General features: G+C 39.2%; 1 protein-coding gene across 2 annotated transcripts in view; it reads left to right on the plus strand.

The window, feature by feature from the left end:
- The window catches only part of POLA1 (DNA polymerase alpha 1, catalytic subunit), a 186526-nt gene that overhangs the window by 31308 nt on the left and 135713 nt on the right, over positions 1–19505 (plus strand). For both annotated transcript variants that reach the window (XM_066176965.1, XM_066176966.1), the window contains exons 25-26: positions 307–456; positions 685–807. In XM_066176965.1, the coding sequence (XP_066033062.1) occupies positions 307–456; positions 685–807 (273 nt within the window). The remainder of the gene's footprint in view (positions 1–306; positions 457–684; positions 808–19505) is intronic.

Below are 19505 nucleotides of genomic sequence, written 5' to 3' on the forward strand. Positions count from 1 at the left end.
TAATATATATACACACATATATACACACACAAATAAAAAATAAAAACCTTCCTGCTACTGGTCCATATCTTCTTTGTGTTTCTCCAATAGTGAAACAGACTTAGGCCCTGTCCCCCAGCAGGGGCAAAGTAATAGAGTTAAACAAAAAAACCTCTCATGCTTGTTCTACACTGTGCTTTGGGTGCTCTGCAGGAATTGGCACAAGATGTATGGTTTTGGGTTTTTCTCCCCCCAAGCTTTTCACTTAATGCATTAAAATCTAATCTTCAAGCAATAAAATGATAAGCAGCAGTGATCATTTCACAGGTTGAAGAAGAGGAAGAAATTCCAGAGCTTCCAGACCCATCTCTGGAAATGGGAATTTTGCCTAAAGAAATCAGGAAACTGGTGGAGAGAAGACGCCAAGTTAAGCAGTTAATGAAACAGCCAGATTTAAATCCTGACCTCTATTTACAGGTGTGTTTCATAGAACTCCGTTGATTTTTCCCGCTTCTCCCCTTAAGTGCCCTGATCAGCCTTGTAGAATAGGGATGATTAGTAGTGAGCAGTGATTGTAATGTGCTTTATTTGTAGCCCATCACTGCTGCAGACTGTATAAAAAAGCTGTGAATGTAATTGTGAGCATTAAGTTCTGTTCCCTGATGGCTGTGGTTGGATCATTTTTCTGGTTGTGTTTCTTTTCAGTATGATATCAGACAGAAAGCTTTGAAACTCACTGCTAACAGCATGTATGGCTGCCTGGGATTTTCCTACAGCAGATTCTATGCCAAGCCTTTGGCTGCCTTGGTGACACATAAAGGGAGAGAGGTAAGTCATGAGACATTTTACACACATGTAAAAAGGCTGAATTTAAGCCACCTGCTTTTTTTCACTGAATACAAGAATGGTTTTGTTCTTGAACCTGCTTTTGGTTTCAGAACTCTTAAGTTTATCTTTCTTATACTGTGTAACGATTTGGTTTCAATGGACCAGGTTGTGGTGACAACAACAAAAAAATCAAGGCTGCCTTCACATTTTCCATGAATTTCCAGTTGTGCTTGATGGGTTTGATTTGGTGGTATGCTTCACCTTTGGATGAGTTTGCTTGTAGCCAGGCTGTCCTGTGGCCTGATAAGACTTCCTGAAACCCTAAAGTTTGTGATAGGGCTAATTAATCATGGAGGCAATGGATTAGGTATCCGGGCTTATTTTCAGAAACTGTTTGTTCCTTAAAATAAAGTTTCTCATTACCCTCAGATTTTATTTTAAGAGTTGCTCTTGACTTCATAGGCAAAACTACTCTTGCTGTTGATTAGGATAGTAGCTCAATACAGACCCCATCAGCTTTGTCCCTGTGGGAAAAATAATCTTAAATGATCCAAAACATACCACTGGTATACATTCATTGTATTAAAACATAATGATGTTTGATATTAGTTCCCTATAAGAGAGAATACCAAGTAGGAGTCTGCAAAGGTGCCAGGAGCAGTTGTCAGGATGGCTGCTCAGGCTTTTGGTTGATCGGGGAGATGGATGAGGTCACATCCCTGTTGACAGGCTCCTCCTCCCTGTGATGTGAGGCCACACCCATTTCACAATGCCCAACTCAATTGCATGGAGGTGTTTAATTTCTGGTACCACATCTTTGTTTTTAATTATTTTCTTAGCTAAAGAGTTCTCTAGAGAGAACTCCATGTTTGCTGTCTTCCCAGTTTATGTAAGCAGTTATGTTTGACCTTGCATATCTGTTTAACTCAGAAATAATTTCCCAGTTTGGTAATTGCAAATGTGCCACGTAGCCATCTGAATTCAGAAGTTAGTATTTCCTTTAATAAGGTATTGCGTTTGTTGATGTAAGATTCAACGTCATGTTGACTATGAGATTGGCATGCAAAGCAGCTGAGTATCACAGCTTTCCATTTACTAGTGTGTTTTAAAAGTAATGGATTCTACTTTTTTCTTTGAGTTTTTTTAATGATGTCCATATGTCATATGGACCACCTGCCACAAACCTGGTATTCTATGGATACTTAAGCTTTTGGCCTCTGTTAAGATGGAGAAATACTTTTTGTTTCCATGTGGTTTACTCTCATTTGTCTGTAATGTATCAGTTATGAGATAACTACCTGAAATTCTCGTGTTCCTGCTTTATGTTCCAGAGTGATGGTGAAATGGGGAAATCCTAAATAAGTGCTGCAGAATGTGCTAGGGAGTAATTAGAGATGGCTTCTCTTACATAGCTGATCTTTGGTGGGAAAGGATTTCTTACCTCTTAAATTCTGGTGGTGCTGGACCTGTGCTGGCTTCTTCCAAGCCTTTGCACACATTTGAGTTTTTGCCACAGAAGATGACACGAGGACACCTTAGTTTTCTGTTTGTGAGACTTTTTAAAAATTATTTTTAGGGTTTTTGTTGGTTTATTTTTTTTCTAAGTTGAAATATCTGATCTGGAAAAACATTACTTTACATTTTTATATTAGTCTTTCTATTCATAGGTTTCCTCTTACCACTCAGTTCTAATATAAAAGAAGTAAATGTTAAGTATCTGGAGGTTTGGGTTCTCTATGGGAAAAGGTTAATTAAAAAGTAACTATTATGGAAAATTTATGGTCTAAATTTAAACGGCCTTTTCTGATGATCTGCAATTAATACCTTTTTTTTTTTTAACTGTTGTCAAGGGCACCTGAGTAAATGCAGGTAGGCTTGTAGAAGTCTAAGTGGGAAAAATACTGTGTGGGATGAAAACTGAACTTAATATTTGCACTAACACAATTACAGTTCAATCATAAGGCTTAGCAGAATAATTGAAAGTGAGAAATATGTATTTCATGTTGAAGTTGTTAAAGCTCATCCTAGCATTAAGTTTTAGTGTAGCTGAGAATGAGTTTTGATGAGTCCTGTAAATTGACGCTTTTCAAGTGTGTGACTGGCAACCTTTCCACTGAAGCTGTGGGAAGATTAAAGCACCTGGTGCCAAGTGCTGAGTGCCACCCCTCCTGGACTCCTAACTTCTCTTTGCGGTTTGGAGATGCTGGTGCAGTAAAAGCAGTGGAGCTGCCATGGGCTTCCTCATGGTGACTAAAAATACTTGGAATTACACAATGCTGTTATAAAAACTTGTGTGTGACTGTATTACTGAACTTCTGAACTGTAATAGAACTTGACATGTTCACTTCATTTTGATGGCAGAAGTATTAAATACGGTGTAGAAAGGCCATTTTTAAAAAGCCAGATCATAGCAGATGATCCTTAGGGTCCCTTGCAACCCAAACCTACAATTCTATGACAGCGTAATCCATAAAAGCTCAGTTCTTTTCAGTCAGCTGTAGGGAGATACGGGCCAGTGCCTGATTTTTATTTTTATTTTCCTTCAGCCAGGGAATAGAAAGGTAGCAAAGGCTTACATCGCTGGCCATGGGCAGGCTGGATCCAGCAGAGTTTATCCTGTCTATGGTTCCAGGGAACGCGTTCGAGGGGACAGTGCGACAATGGCGGGCAGGGTTCGCTAGATGGCGATAGAGACCTGGAGATCCTTAATCAATTAACGCTCATTTTTGCCTCCGTGTTTAAACGTCGATCCTCGGGTTTTTCGAGCGGGTCTTCCTTGTTTTTCATGTGTGGGTGATCTTTAGCAGGGGCATATCAGTGTGAATTTGTCAGCATTTAGGTGTCACTGGTAGACTGCGAAGTTCTTTTGTGTTTTGGAAGAAGAAAAAGACAAAAATTTGGGGTGGAAGCGAGTTAAAACTATAGCTCAGATCTGCTTGACCGTTTTGGCAAATGTAAATATTTTTCTCTTTTACCTATAAGAAATGCCTCAGTTCAGCAAAAGAAATAAAAAAAAAAAATTTACATTTGCAAACCATTGATCAAGAATGTGTTAGAGGGATTCCTGGACTTTCCCCTCCACCCCCCCATGTTACTCAGCCTTTGCCTGGACATTACTCTCGTTGTAACTATAGCAGTTGCTTGCATGGAAAAGTAATAGGAAAATATTTAATGTATTTTTAGCTGTCCTTTAATGTAATTTAACAACTGGAAAGAAGATGAGTCGGAGCTGTAGAAGCAGCCAGCTCTGCAGCAGCAGGCAGTGCCGGGTCATGCCGTTCTAGCCTGTCTAAAGGACAAGCCTTTTGATGAAGTGTCAGTTGTCTGGTTTCCTAAATGCAGGATGCCGTGTGCTGCAGGATTCTCCTACAGGACAGCAAAGTTGTTGAGAGAATAAACTGTAGACAGCTTGCTTGCTAATGGCTTTCACTCAATGCTGAGGCCTTTTCCAGGTATTTGCTTCTTTTCTGTGTTGTTTTTTGCTGTTGCATATTTTTGCCCAAGCAAACTCGCCTTTGGAAGGAAAACAACACATCTGCTCTTTTCAGCAGTGCTGACAGGTAGACCTAGTGTTCAAATATGCAAAATAAAAGGGGGAAAGAGGCAATTGGGTTAATTCCAACTTTCTCATTCAGATCCTTTAGATACATTCTCAATTAATAATTAGTTTAAGGCCCTGGCAGTCAAAAGGAAAGAATAAAAGCATGTTATTGCTGCAGTCTGGGAGAAGAATGGATGAGGGAGGAGAAAAATGAAGTGGAGAAAGATGAGCTCATTTAAAAAAAATTAAGGGTAGGTAAGCAGGTTAATGGCTGTCTACTGTAATTATGATCTGTAAAGAAATCCAGGCATTTCTTTTTTTTTTAAGTCTTGTTCATCCAAGGAAAATGATCATCAGCTGCTTTCTCTTGATTGCACCTAAAGCATTGGTTTTACAGTCTGCAAGAGTTGTCACGTGAATGGGGCAATTGGCAGGCTCCTGGTTTCTTCCATGTTGTACTGTGGAAGAAAGAGGGAAAGGAGCCTCCTAATGTCTTGTTAAAAGTGTGCCATCTATATTTAAACAGAGCATGCAACATCAATATAACAGTTTTGGAAGATGTGGAACTTGGTGGCAAAAGGCTAGGCAAAGAGTTTCTAATTGCTTTTAAATATAAAAATGGCAACCCTAAATCTTGGGAGAAATAGTGCTAAATTGCTGCATTGTCCCAAAATAGGAACTGTTGGGGTTAAATCATTTGTCACTGTTGTTAAATTTATCATTGTGTGTGCGACTGTGAGCCTGTGAAAAAGCTATGTATGTTATTCTGCATGCTGATATCCTAAACAAGTTAGAGTTGACAAGGAGAGGCTGCATACAATCTGGATATGTGAACTGAGTACCAAGTACTAGAGAAATTATGGAGCATCTTCACATTTGTTGAAATAATATTGGTAGTCAAGTGCAGGAGATGACATCTGGTCTAACACAGACTTTAGCATCTCCAAAGAGATGAAATGAAACATTTCAATTAAGAAGAATGGCCAGAATATTTTGGGTGAGGAGGAAATTAGTGAGAAGGGAAAAAAATTATTTTATTTTATTTTGGATGGCATGTTGGTATTTTTTTCTTCTCTGGACAGAAAGGTTTTATTTAATGGGCATTCACCAAGAAATGTTTAAGAAGATTGATCAGATTCAGATTGATTGTATAGCAAGTCAGAAGAATAGAGAGACTTTTTTTTATTATTGTTTTTTACTGCTTATTTTAAGATTGTGCTCTTACAAGAGGTGTGGTGCCTCTCACTTCCTGACTGCTGATTTCTGTGGATGGGTTATAGCAATTGCATGGCCCCATGGTGAGTTAGATCAGCCTAGTGATCCGAGTTGAAAACTAACTCCAGAGGAAAACCAAATTGATTTCAGTTGGATCAATGGCTCAGTGTCTCACTGTGTGCTCTGAGAGCTGGTGGAGAGGAGGAGGTTGGAAAGTGGGGGCAGTCCCAGAGTGAGATGTAAGGGATCAGGCATGACCAGCCATTTTTAAGCTCATACCTGACTGTGAACCTGTGGGGTTACTGTTCATATGATAACATATGGAAGTTTTCTTTGGTTGCTGTTTCCTTTCTTTTGTACTTTGGATTTTTTTTATGGTTTCCCATCTTGTATTTTTTTTCTGTCCTGCCAAAAGCCACAGATTTTTTCCTGGCATCGTATCTTAACCAGGCTGACTAGGTAACAACAAGATATTCCTCGCGCAGAATTGTGGAAAAACTGAGAAACAGAGTACTGGGGAAGAGCAGGATCTCTGGAACATTCTTTGTATCTGAGCTGTAACAGTATGTCCTCTTTTAGAAGCTGTATGTGTTGGGTAGAGAGCTGATATCTCAAGGTTAGGAGAGGTAGAAATGTCTCACCATATCCAGTGATAACAGGAAAGACTCTCAGGTGTTCAATAAAGTATTGGGGAATGCTCTTGAATCCTGCACCCTCCAAAGTCTGCCTTGCTTCAGCTTCAGAATTACTAAAGAAATTCTTTAAACTTGTCTAGAATATTGCAGGGATTAACAGAGATCCTTCATGGTTCTCTCACAGAGATGCCTTATAAAAGGGAGGCACAGTAGCACAGGTGCTTCACTATGAAGGTTGAGAGCTTTAACAGCATCACACCACCATTTTAAAATTGCCTTGTTCTGTTTTCAAACACATTTCTTTTGCAAACTCCCCTGTTAAGGTTAGAAGAATACAAATGCTAACTGATGCTTTAATGTTCTAACCCGGCCAGTATATTTGTTAGTACTACATGTCTTGGCAGTATGCATTTTCTTAGTTTATTAGTAGCTTGTCAAAGAATACTTGGGGTTTTGAGACTTCCGTAGAAGTTGTTCTTTAGCATCTTATTGCCTCACTCATTTGCATCATGCATTTATCTCAAATAGGATGTTGGCTTGTTCTAGAAACCCTGGGTTTGGATACCTAGATGATAATAAAGTTTTCAAAATAAAAGATACTTCAAACAGGAGTTAAAAATAATTCTCATTTTCAAGCACTATTCCTAAGAGGATAGAAGAAGTCTAACTGAAGTGTCTGTCTCCCATGAGACTTAAATAAATATTCATACTGTCCTTCAAAAATATGACACCTTGATCTCATAATCAAAAATTTTCATATATTTCCTGGGAATCTTGCCCACTGTGCGAAAGCTGACTTTTTCACCACAAATTCTATTAGAAGCTTTTAGTTCCATCCCCAGTGAAATGATCTGTTCTTTTTCCTCTTGGGTAAATACCCACTTGAGCCTGCTAGGTCTGTGTTTTTCAGGTAGTGGTTTCAGGATGGTGATGATCCTACTTTGACATGTAGGAAGAGGCTGAAAGCTGGAATTCCTTCATCCTGGAAAAAAAAGATTTAAATTATTAACTATGATCTTCAACAACCTAACAGGGGATGTGTAGAAGAAGCCAGACTCTTCCCAGAGATGCACAGCCTTGCAGCAGACAGGCCTAGCCCTGTATGGGGCCAGAGGTTGGGTTAAATGATTTCCAGAGATTCCTTCAAACCAAAGTTTGTTTATAACCATCGGTTTAGAAGTTCCTTTAATTCCCACTGAGATTCATCGTCAAGGTCAGCAAGATCCAATCGATGAAACTTGTCATTTGAAGGGAAGAAAACTGGAATGAAGATATGTCAGCAGCGATATTTGTTCTTACCAGGCTGTTTCGGTTTCAGAACTGAAAAAATAATGTTTGGGTACTTTGGATGCAGGTTTTGCTGTATAGATCAGGTTGTGTGGTCTCTTGCATGTTGTGTCCTTTCACTGTGCTTGTGCCAAGATTCATTGGCTTAATTTAGAAGATAAGCCTTAACAGCTTATGCTATTTTCAGCACTGAAATATACTTATGAGACAGATGAAGGAGTTTAAGACATTTATTTATATGAGAAAGATGGACTGTCTCTACTGCTGCAGGTATAATTACCTTGTAAGGATCTAGGAGATCTTGGTGGGCAGCGTCAAGAATTCTGGTTGGAACAAAGGACTCCAGAGAAGTAGGTGTAGTTTAACAAGCTGAGGCACACCTGTTCTCTTAACATAAGCAAGGAGGGTTGTAAGTCAGGCATACAGCCTAAGGTAATTTGTTCTGACTCCCTTGGTAGTAGAAAGAGAGCAGTGTCAAAGCTGGATGAAATAAATCCCCCAAATTTGAGAGCTTGATCAGTGACTGAGACACCAGCATTATGCTTACCCTCTGTTGGCTTTCCTTCCAGCAGTTATACATGATGCAGTGCAGGAGATGTTGCTGGTGTTTGTGTTGTCTTTAGCTTCAGACTATGCCTTTTATCAAATACAGGTAAGGTTTCAGAGAGAAGGATTAAATTATATGTGTTGATACCTGTTTTACAATTTGATACTCATTTTTGCTAATTTGAACCACTAGGAATAGTTGCTCCATAAAATCCTATTTCAACACCTGGATTAATAAAAAAAAAAATTTTAAAATACCCATTTCCCTTTACATTTCCTGTTAATCCTTTGTTTTCAAATATTTTAAGTGGCAGCCTTTAGAAAGAGCAAGAAATAGTTTTTTATGTTGTTGGGGGTGGGAAGTGGTTCCCACATGGGTCACCGAAATGATTTGCTTATCAAGCAGTGCTCATCAAAAATGTGGAATTGATGGGGCATCATTTGAACCCTACTGCAGGGTTTAGTACCTGGCAGTCATTTCTCTGTGAGCTTGTGCTAGTCTTGGTAGTTACATGAGACTGGAGGAACTTGCAAAATTCGGATTCTGATGATTGATAAGCCTTGGTTTAAAAAAAAAAAGGCAAAAAGTGTTAATGCTTTCTTTCAAATTACTTGCCTAGTTTATGAAACAGAGCAGAAATTCACATGTTTGAACTTTGGAAGTTACCAGAAAAGCAGGACAGTGTAATAATCTCCTTTGATGAAGTTCAGGGTCATACTTCCTGGAATGACTGGGTAAGCATAGAGGAAACCTTGAGGTGCAAACACTTTTTTTTCTTAAATCTGAGGAAAGTGAATCTGCAGAACAGTTGCCAGGCAGAAGGGTAGCCTCTCTAAAGTAAGGGCTCTATGCTTGGGCTGCTTTGCCCTTCTGACTTGTTTGGTTCTCTGACTTGTTCTGTGTGCACGGCCATTTTATTAGGCTATACCACACTTAGCACACTAAAAATTTCTTTCCAGTTTTCTTCCTTGATGCTTTTAATTTTTTCTGGAATATTAAACTGTCACAGGCTTTGTGCAGGAATTTGAAATTAGCAGGTAGAAGAGTGATAAAAAACCATAGGAATGTCTTGGTCCTGTCCTGGAGTGTATGCAGTCTTCTGGTTCATTTTGTTCTGCTTGGAATTATACTTGTTGAATCTAGAACTTCCTTGGTCGTGCCCTTTGATTTTTGAACAAATGAGATTTAAGTCAATGACAGCTAATGTTTTGCTTTTCATGTGACTATATTAATTTCTTCCCTTTCCTCCCCATCTCCCTCAGAACACAGTATTATCTTTGAACTTAGGTAAATACCATTTTTGTATTTGCTCAGAAATCTTTTGGCTGCTTTCAATCGTAATTGCACCTCTGCTTTGATATTTTAATATGTGTTGTACCTGGGTTTTTTGGTTCAATGCATAGCTTCATATTTTTCAACTTAGAGTTAGAAGTAGTTCATCCTGGGGATAAAGGAAAATCAATGAGAAGCCTGTACTTAGACTGAGAACCCCTGCAGAAAGCTTTGATTAGAGAAAAGCTTCAGATCTGACTCTTGCACACAATTGTCCATTAGGTGGCCAGTCATTTTTGTATGTATGACTGTGTGCCACAGATGGTAGGGATGGAAACAGGTCTGTTACATCATGTAGTTCGCCTTCCAGAGCATGTATATAGTCACTTCAGCAGAGACACACCTCTTGATGGATTTTGTTGTTGTTGTTGAAGGCTGTTGTCCTTCCAGAAGTCACTCCTAATTTTAATTTGGCAGTGTTTGGTCTGACTGCTTTTGTGATCGCTATTTTTTAATAGTTTTGGAAGATGAGTCTGCCTTCAGTAGGAATGAGTTAATTGACAGGTGTCCTGAAGTTCTACATTCTTGGCAGTGGTCCAGGATGACAGAGCAGTAATGACTTAGAAACTGTTCACTATTCCTTCCTGGTGAAAGGATTGGAGGAAATCTGTGAAGTTATTAACTACTTCTCTCTTCTAAAAGATTGTGAGAAGATCATTGTGGCATCTAATCAGTTGAGATTACCTCCTTTATGCAGAATGTTTGGGTTTTTTAAAATTCCTTTACATGCTGTCTTATGACTTGCACTATTAGATCTTTTCTCTACAGTGTTCTGGATGGTTACTCTGAGGATTTGAGTAAGGGATCATGTTCCTATCTCTGTGTGGTGTAATTAGCACAGCTATTTAAATGTTATCTGGAACCCATTTACCCAATCTGTCAGTTGCTGCTTAGTTCAGTGGAAATGCTTTTATGTAAATCACAGAACAATAGTTCTGACTTGTAACAAGATTGGGCTGAATTTAGGGAACTGAAACACTTCATCCTGGAATAAAAATGTCTTGCTGAATCAAGGGTAGATTATGAAAGCTGCCACTTTTTAAGAGTGTATTATGCTAACATATGTATATGTATAAATTGAATTAGCTATGATACTCCTACAGTGAGAAACTTCCCACTGATTCTAAAAAATTTAAGGAAAAGCTGACACACGTGAAATTTTCCTCCCAATTTGAATGCTAGCTCTTCAGCTGGTCATAGAGTGTTTGGAATTGAAGCCCGATGGGGTGCAGGGCAGATGCTTTCCTTTTATTTCCTAGTAATTTCTTAATGAAAGTAGTTCCTTCTTTGGCCCAGAGATAGTTGTATTTTAGAGCGATCTGGTGGCATTTATAATGATTTGATTGCTCTTAGGCTTCTGTGGAAGATAACCACTTTTTCTTTTTTTTTTAACTCCATTAAAGAAAAAACCCTTCTCTTTCCTCTCACCCTCCTTCAGTATGCTGACCTTCTGCCATCCTGTATTTTGGTGGTAGATCTTGAACTTGAAGAAAATAATGATGAAAATTTCTTTCATATATGAGCAGCTCATGTAGTTCTGGGTTTTCTTTAGAAGGATGAGCTTCTGACATGGTGACCAAGGAAAGATTAATTAGCTGTGGCTTTTGTTTGTCTGTCTCAATTTTCAGCCTGGAGTGTAAGCTTGTGTCACTTTGCTCTGTTATAAATACTCTGTTAAATTACAGCAATTTTTTTTTAAGAAACTGTTTGATTTTTTGCCAGGGATTCCTGAGCCATTTAGTAAGAGTTTGAGGGATCCTATTCCTTCTCTGAAAATCAGTGCCAATTTTGGACTGTGCAGCTGTGCCAATCTCCTTTTTATTAATTTTCACTCTAGGAATAATTTTTTATTGTCTGATGTTTATTCTATTAGCACATTTAAAGTCAGGTATTTCCTTCTTCACATAGCTCTTGCTTTACTTTTCTCCCCTTTCGATTTTTTTTTCCTTAATATGGAAAAAAGTAATAGATCTTCCAGAGGAGATCTGATGGTAAAGCAGTATGAAGTGGCATTTATTTGACTATTCCAGAAATGATCCTTCTGTTATTCCATACAGTACTGCATAGCTTTTGGCTCAGCTGGTCTGCATAATAGGGGATAGCCTCCCTGCTAAGCCAAGCAGCTCCTCTTTGCTTTGAAGAGCATGTCAGGCATGTGTGGTAGTAGATTATCACAATTATCAAGTATCAGTACTGACTTAGTATTTGTCCCTGGCCTTTTCCATCTTAACTTGGGGAAAGTCTGTTCTGTGACTGTCTGTCAGCCCCTCTCGCTGAGAAGAACTGTGGTTAGGAGTTTATTAATAGTTTGTGTTGTACATAGACCATCACAGACTCACTATATAGCTCTTGAGTATAAAGGTTTTTATATAAATGTAACAGCATAAAGCAGTTTTATGTAAACAAGATGCTCCTTTCATCATTTAATCTCTTTGGACATATGGTGTTGGAAGCAGGCATTGTTAATGGGTTTGTTATGGCTCAGTGAGTTTTTCTTAACTTTGGAAAAAAAACCCAACCAACTTTCTGAATGCTTTGCATAATATAGAGTTAGTGGGTTTTGTCTTTAATTTTTGGTATTTGTGTCATGGCCAGTGGTTGTTTTAGAACTACAGTTACCCACCACAAAGAGACCACCTATACTCGTTCCCTGGAAGGAAGACTTGATGCTCTCTGAGGTTCTGAGCTGTTACAATGAATATTGGGAGAGATGGAATTTGGGAAAACCAGAGCCAATATGCATATGCATAATGGAAAAACTCCTTTACATGTTTTGCTTTTAAAATGAAATGGGCATAGGTCCTTGAATATTAAGTTTACTGTCCTTAGTGTTTAGAAAAAAAGTAGCACGAGCTGCAGATAGATTTTCTTATATGGAAATAGTTGGTTTTCTTTTTGTTATTTTACTTCTGTTTTCCTCTTTCCTGTTTTCCATTCTTGCTTCCCAAACCAGTACTCGAATGTGTTTCTTGGTGTGTGCTTGCTTGGGGATAGGAATGGAACAAAGGGAGATGTAGAATTGTTGATGGGATAGTTCAAAAAGAGATTAATTGTCCAAAAATGCTAGCAGCTTCTCTGATAACTGCAGTGTCTCAAAGTTAAAATGTGAACCTGAAAACATTAAAATTACTTTTACCTCTGTGCTTAGTTCAGTCAGTGTGTCAAGAAGTTAAAAGTCAAGAATAAAGTTATCTAGAGAAGATAGCTATGGGTCTTCAAGTCACAAAAATAACCTGGAAACACTGGATGCTCAGAACTGGTAAAGAGAAATACTGCATCACACTAAAGGATAAGCAACTTTGTGATTCCATTCATTGAGTCCAAAAGCGTGCAAGAATTCAAAAAAGATTGGATAATTAGTCCTCTTCTGTACGTACAATTAAAATAGCAACAATTTATTGAACTCTCTAAGCCAAACTTGAGAGTCAATGTCAAGATTGAAGCAAATTTTTGTTCGCTGGGAGCTGAGAAGGAAGCATCTCTTGGGGGAAAAGGGCTTCAGAAGCATTACTGAGCTGCACCTAATACTGGACTTTCTGGGAAAGAAACGTAGCTGGATTACACATGAAGTCTGTACATGAGGGTGAGAATCACTGCCTAACTAGGTCTGGGTTTTGATTTTGCGTTTGGGGTGTTTTTTTCTTCATTCTTTTTTCTACAGAAGAGAGCAGCTGGGTAAGATCTTTGGGAGTTGTGCTTCCAACTCTGCTCCTTTTTTGCTGATGCCTTGTGTTGAACTCTTCCTGGAGGATGAAATGTCTCTTGGCACATTTGTTGCCATCTGCTGTTTGTCTCTGTTGATAAGGCTTAGTTAGCACTTTTCCTAGGAAAGTGCATGACATAGTTTCAAAACTGCTCCATTTACCTGTTGCTGTGGGACTAGGCACATGTTTTCCAGCTGGTACATATCATTACAGTTTCAGATGACTAACATGAAAAATGATAATTGAAGCTGCAAGCCTATTACGTAGTAAGCTTTAATTAGTTAAACTGCTTCGTATTCGTTTACTGTTGGTGCTAATGCTCTTGAAATTAATTGGCGCTAAAGGGGGTTCAAAGTTTATATGCAATCATTGCTGTTATAATGTGCTATATTACTAGGTAACTTGGCTTATTAGGTGATTTTGTTCTCAATTACTGCTGCAACTCAACAAGGACAGAGTAATTATCTCAGAAACAATAGCCTTGCTCCCAAGACAGATGCGACGAGACCCTTCCCGTGGAGTTCTGCATCGTTCTAGCAAATAGGCAAGGGAAGGAGATCTGCATATGTCACCCAGCAGCAGATGGGGAGGATATTTAGAAAGTGGGATAGCACACTTTCAGATCTTCTGTTATGCTAATAAAGTTTTTGTGTGAGAGCACAGCGATGTCAGTCTATCAATGACATCAACCCCTGGCATGTGCAGGCCATCAAAGCAAACACAGAATGCCTTTGTATGCATAGCTGGACAGTGTAAGCCAGTTGCTACTGGAATGAAGGTCATCTCTCATTTTCCTAGAATAGACTGAATACCTAGCATACACATTGATTTCTTATTTTGAACATAAGTTGTGATTTTGTTAAAATGGAAAATTTAGAGTGATGGGAATTTCTAGGCCCCATAGGAATTTCACTTTTAAGTTGTTAATGCATTTTGTGCTGCTGGTGTAGTATAATATAGCTTACATCAGCCTACAAGCATCTCATAGAAGAAATAATAAATTGAGCAGATTAATATTGCCTAGTATGTAAAACACTTTATTAATGAATACCTATTTAATTCCTAAGCACATATTTAAGATGGTAGAATTTATATCAGAAATTACAGATGCAGATGACTTTCCTGAGTGGAAAAAGGCAAAAGTACAGAGGTGGAACTGTGGAATAGTATGACTAAGCAGTGCCAATGTGCACCTTTTGTTACTCTCAAAAATGCCTTCAGGACAAGGTTCATCTGAATCTTCAGATTTTAAGTGTCTTGATCTGAGTTCTGATACTGTTCTAAGTCCCTCTTTACAGCCAGCATGTAAATCTTTATTTAGGACCATCTTTCAGCAACTGCACACAGCAGGTCAGGTATTTATTCCGTCCCAGGAAATGCTGTTTCCAGGAATAAAAAATGGTAACCACTACATATCCCTGATTTTCTCTGTCACTTAGTTACTTAGAGATTGAGAAGGTTTGCAGGAGTGTATTTGTGAATGGCCATGCCTTGTGTGAATTTTAAAGATGTCACAGTGTTTCAAGTGATAAAGCTGGATAATTACTTTGAATGGTAGGCTGCTTAGTATTGTTTTATTGGAAATATCTGTGGAATTTTACAGTGGATGTTTCTTTGTAGCTGCAAGTTTTGACCTCTTTGAGCAGTATCAGTTTACAAGTCAGAATCTTGAGTATGTGGAGACATTATAACGACTTTTAACACTGACGCACTAGCATTGGATCAGCTTTGTAGGGATAGTCCTGGAGACAGGAATTCTCTTTGGTATTTTAAGCTAAGGTGTTAAACCTACTTTTTAGGGATTTTTTTGTTGTTGTTGTTGTTGTTCCATTCTTCAGTATTTACAGTTATGACATTTAATTCTCCATTTTAGGAGATTGTAGTTCCCCAGAATAAAAAAGACCAAGAGTGCAGAAATAACAATCCTTGTGACTTTCACAAAACTGTTACTCTTCAGGCAAGAGTTTGCAAATGTAAAAGTACAGGGCACTGCAACTTCATTTATGTGCAACCAGTGATGATATAGAGAAACCTAAGTGGCTGTTTTGTTTACTTTTTTTCTGTAAGGAAGGAAAAATAAGAATACTTAGTTAAATCATTGCACTGTAGATGTGATGATTTTAAAGGTACCTGTAAAGTGTGCCTTTTTGATAACGTAGAGGACTCCTCAGGAGTGGATTCACTTTGATATTTTAGCCTTGAAACCAAGTTTCTGTGTTTGAATCTACTAAAATTGTTGGTGTCATATGTATAATAACCCATCTGCTTGAATAATGATAAAGCCTCCTACTTAGTCTGTCTGCCTCAAGGGAATAATCGAGCAGCCATCGTGACAATACTGTTCTGAGCCAACAAAATACATTTTTCCCCAGGAGTTCACTTTGAAGCATGAATTATTTTTAAGGCAGTAGTGAGAAGTGCCCTGAAATGAGGCTCAATGAGGAGCAAATATCTATCTCAAATTGTCAGTCATGGCCAGTGAAGTTGTAAAAAAAACAAACCTAAAACCAAGATAACCCAACTTCATCTTACCTGAAAAATAGTGAGATATCCATCCTTACGAGTAGGATTATATGATGTATGTTTTAGGGGGCTGGACTGGATTTCTTAGTGGACCATTCTGTGATGCAGCAGTCTACAGGCTGCATCAGTTTTACTCCAGAAAGTCTTGAAGCAGTTGTGCTTTTTGGCCTTCCTGCTGTGACACAGAGACCACTGCCAGTCAGAGGGACCAAGATCCAAAATTATGTAGATGTCTGATGTCCAAAACATGTGTGAATCAATTTGGTATCTCTAATGCATCTCTTCCTTCTCTTTCTTCCTCACTGTGGTACCAATCCTCTTGGATAATCAGTTTGTGTTTGCTGGTACAGATTCAGAGTTGGCAGCATAAATGGGCCATGTTTCAGTTCTTAACTTCATGGCAAAGGAGTTGCATGGAGGTGATGGTGGATTTCCCATAATTTGTGTTAAATCAAGGTCTCATACTTTGCTTCTAAAAATTATGCTGTCACTCAACCTGAAGTTAGAAGTAGACTCTATTTAGTTAAATTTTATGGCCCACGTGTGATGGTGGAAGGTCAATAAGGAATCACTGCAGTCCTATGCCACACCGAAATACTGTAATTTATGTGACATGTTTTGGATAAAATTTTAATGAATTGGATGCCTTTCATAAAGGTAATTCTATGCAGTTATAACAAGTCATGTGTGGTTGGCAAGAGACTAAGTGTGTATTACTCATTTGGCATAACATAAAAATATTGGTACTTAAAAATTAGTGTTCAATAATTAATTTGGACTTTTCGTTATTTTCCTTATTTAATGCAGGGGGGTTTCTTTGTTTATATATGAAATGTTTATGAAAGATTTCAGGTAATTCCTACCTGTGTGTGCATGATCTGATATCTTGAGTTTGCTTTGCTGTAGTGTACATCTGTGTAAAGCATTTGCAAGGAAAAAGTGATGTTTCCCTTGTCTTAGTTCAATCTTGAACTGTTTTACTGTTTATTTTATAGTTATAACTCTGATCATCAGTTTGTCTTTCCTCAAATCATACTTGTGCCTAGGAGGGATCAAATTCCCTCTGCTATAATCACCTCTGAAAATGCTAATAAACTGTGTATGCTTTTATGTTTTCTGGTTTCTGGATAGTACTATGTGCCATTAGTTTTTAATGGGATTAAATAAAATTTTTAAACAGAAAAATTCCTAACGTAGTAAACAGAAGTATCTTTATATTAGTAATTCCTGCAGCTTTTAGTGTTTTAATGCTCACTGCAAGTTGCCAGTTTTTAAGGCTCTTGAGTGAAATAGGAGGTTGGGACCAGAAGGGAGGTTGGACTGCAGCCTGTTTAGATGAGTTTTCTTATACTAGCTGGGGAACATTTTTGAAGTATACACTGGAGACTTGAGGGCTTTTGCTATTGGAATGGTCCAAGGTTTTTTTGGATAGCAGGTATGTCCTTGTGAAGAAGGTGAATTGCAAGAAGGGGACCCTGTGGTGCTGGTGGCTGAATTCTGTGCCATGGCTAAAGACTCTGTTGTCCCGATGCGGCTACTCTGGATATAGTGGGTGGTCAGAGGCATTTCCTGGTGTCATCAAAGCATTGTTAATACCAGTGCCTGAGCCTATAAGAAAGTCTCAAGTAGTTAGAAACCCAGAGTGGCCTGGGTAGATTATACCAGGCCTGAGTGACTGAGCACGGCTCAGAAAAAAAGAAAAGAAAGGGCTCTCTTACCCCAAGTGTCACATAGTTAATATTGAGAAAATAAGTTTTTCTAATTATATTTGTTTTCCTCTTTCTGCTTCTCACCTTTTCTTTTACCTTAATGTACCAAGAAGTTACTCTTGAAATGATGCATTGACCCATCTATAAGCATATTATTATAGGGTAATTTAGTCATGCCCCTGTAGTATCTGGTATTCTGGATGCTGTATGATACTTGGGGTTGGATGTAAATGATCTTCAAGGTCCCTTCCAACCCAAATCATTCTATGACTCTTCAGGGAGGGATTTTTTTGTAGCGGAGGAAAGACCTTTGGAGCAGGGCTTATGTGATTTTACGTGTTTAAAAACGCTGGAGGTGCCTTGTACAACTGCCTTTTGTCTCTTGTTCACTTGCCTTCCTAGTAAATTCTGTTTTTAATGTTTTTTTCTGTCTCTTCTTCCCTCCTCTTCTCCCCAAAGTGTCTCTACTGTCAAAACATCCATGTTTCATCTTCCTTGTCACTTCCCAAATTTGCCATAACCACTGATCTCGTTTCTAAGGCTTCCAAGTTGAATACCATGTTGGTTATAGATAAAGGTGGAAGCCTGGAGTTACGTTACCAAAGCTGTTGAGAGAAGACAACTCTCCCACCTGTTTGACCGATAGTGAGATGTTTGGTGTGTGGTAGGTGTTCAGGGTAGGTGGGGAGGGGATGCAGGAGGAGAGAACAGGCTGCTGCTGAACACCAGGATGGTACAGGTGCCAGCCAGCAGCATCCACCTCGCTGCTCCAAACTGTCTTCTCAGAGTACAAACCCGGGATTTGCTACCCAGACTCTGGCTTGTGTTCTGGCTAGACCAAATGGAAGGGCCTATTTCTGTGGGGGAAGCAAGCACCTGCTTTTCCCTGTGAGGGAGAAAAGGGGAGGGTTGTTGTTCTGGGACTATCAGGATGCTCTGGCCACGTGTAGTGGTCTACATGGTCTGTGCCAGTGCTCCATTTATTCCTCCCTTCACTGCTCTTTCAGCCCACATGAGTAGTTTGCTGGCAGCTCCCTAATGCATGCACTGCTTGTGGCTTGTTGCTGTAGGAGCTGAAGTGACTTTCACCACTACATGGAAGATTAAGTAGTGTTTTTCTTCAGTGTATTTCTCTGTAGGCAGGTTTTTGTTGCATCTCCAAGTCCTTTCACCATCCATCTCTGTGTAGATGGTTGAGCTGGATGTTACCACTTAACCCTATTGTTTTGAGGTGTGATTTCCTAGCTTTCTCCCTGCTCTACTCTAGACAGGCTGGAGTGTCCTTGAACCTGCCCTCCCCTTTCTAAAGTGAAGAATGAGAAACCTTTAAGCAGCTTAAGTGTCGGCCATGTCGCAGCTGACAGGAAACTGATCTGGTGCTTGGCCCGGGTCTGCAGCCGGGGCTGCCAGTGGCATGTGCTGGGCTCTGCACGCCCTGCCAGGGCCCCTCTGCACCCTGCAAGGTGCAGTCTGGCCGTAGATGTGGTCAGGAATCGCCGTCTGTCCCAAAATGTTGCGGCTGTTTGCCACAGCTGCCCATCCTGTCAAAACAGTGACTGGTCTCGGGGTTAAAGGTTGATGAAAACTTGCTAACTTGAGGTGATTGATGTTGGAAGACCAATTAGTGAGCAGGGGCAATTAGTTTGATCACTTGTACTCGTTTTTCTTACGAGTTTTGAAGGACTTTGCTGAGCTTATTTTATCTGCTTCTTTTTGATTGAAGGAGGGATGTGTTTCCAGTGGACCGCTTCCAAGAGGAAAGACAAGGTAAATTCATAAGCAGTGCTTGAATTTCCTTGTGTGATTCTCCAGAGGCTGGCAGGGAGGTTCCTGTTTTGCTTAGAGAGGGAAATGTCAGACACCCTGGTGAAATTTTCATGTGAAATACCTTGTGACGTAGTTGGGAGCTCTGCCACAGGAGGTGTTCTCTGTAGTTGGGGAGGTAACGGGAATGTTAAAAGGATATTCTGGTAACATTACTTTGACTTATTCAATTGCTGATGACAAGACAATGTGTTTCCACTTTGGTCCATGCTGCTAAAGTGTAATATAATTATTTGTATTAGACACCAGCCACCTGTTAATATCGTTCTTCTAAAGGTCATTGTGTGGTGCCTTGCTGTCTGAATTTAACGGCCCTGTATCAGGTTTGTTGGTCACTCTTTTGTGTGACACGGGACAAGTGTTTGTGGGGAAAGAATGTGA

The sequence above is a fragment of the Chamaea fasciata genome, unplaced genomic scaffold (assembly GCF_029207755.1).
Source record: "Chamaea fasciata isolate MVZ Bird 193981 ecotype frontalis unplaced genomic scaffold, bChaFas1.0.hap1 SCAF_2, whole genome shotgun sequence".
In the NCBI taxonomy this organism is placed as follows: Eukaryota; Metazoa; Chordata; class Aves; order Passeriformes; family Sylviidae; genus Chamaea; species Chamaea fasciata.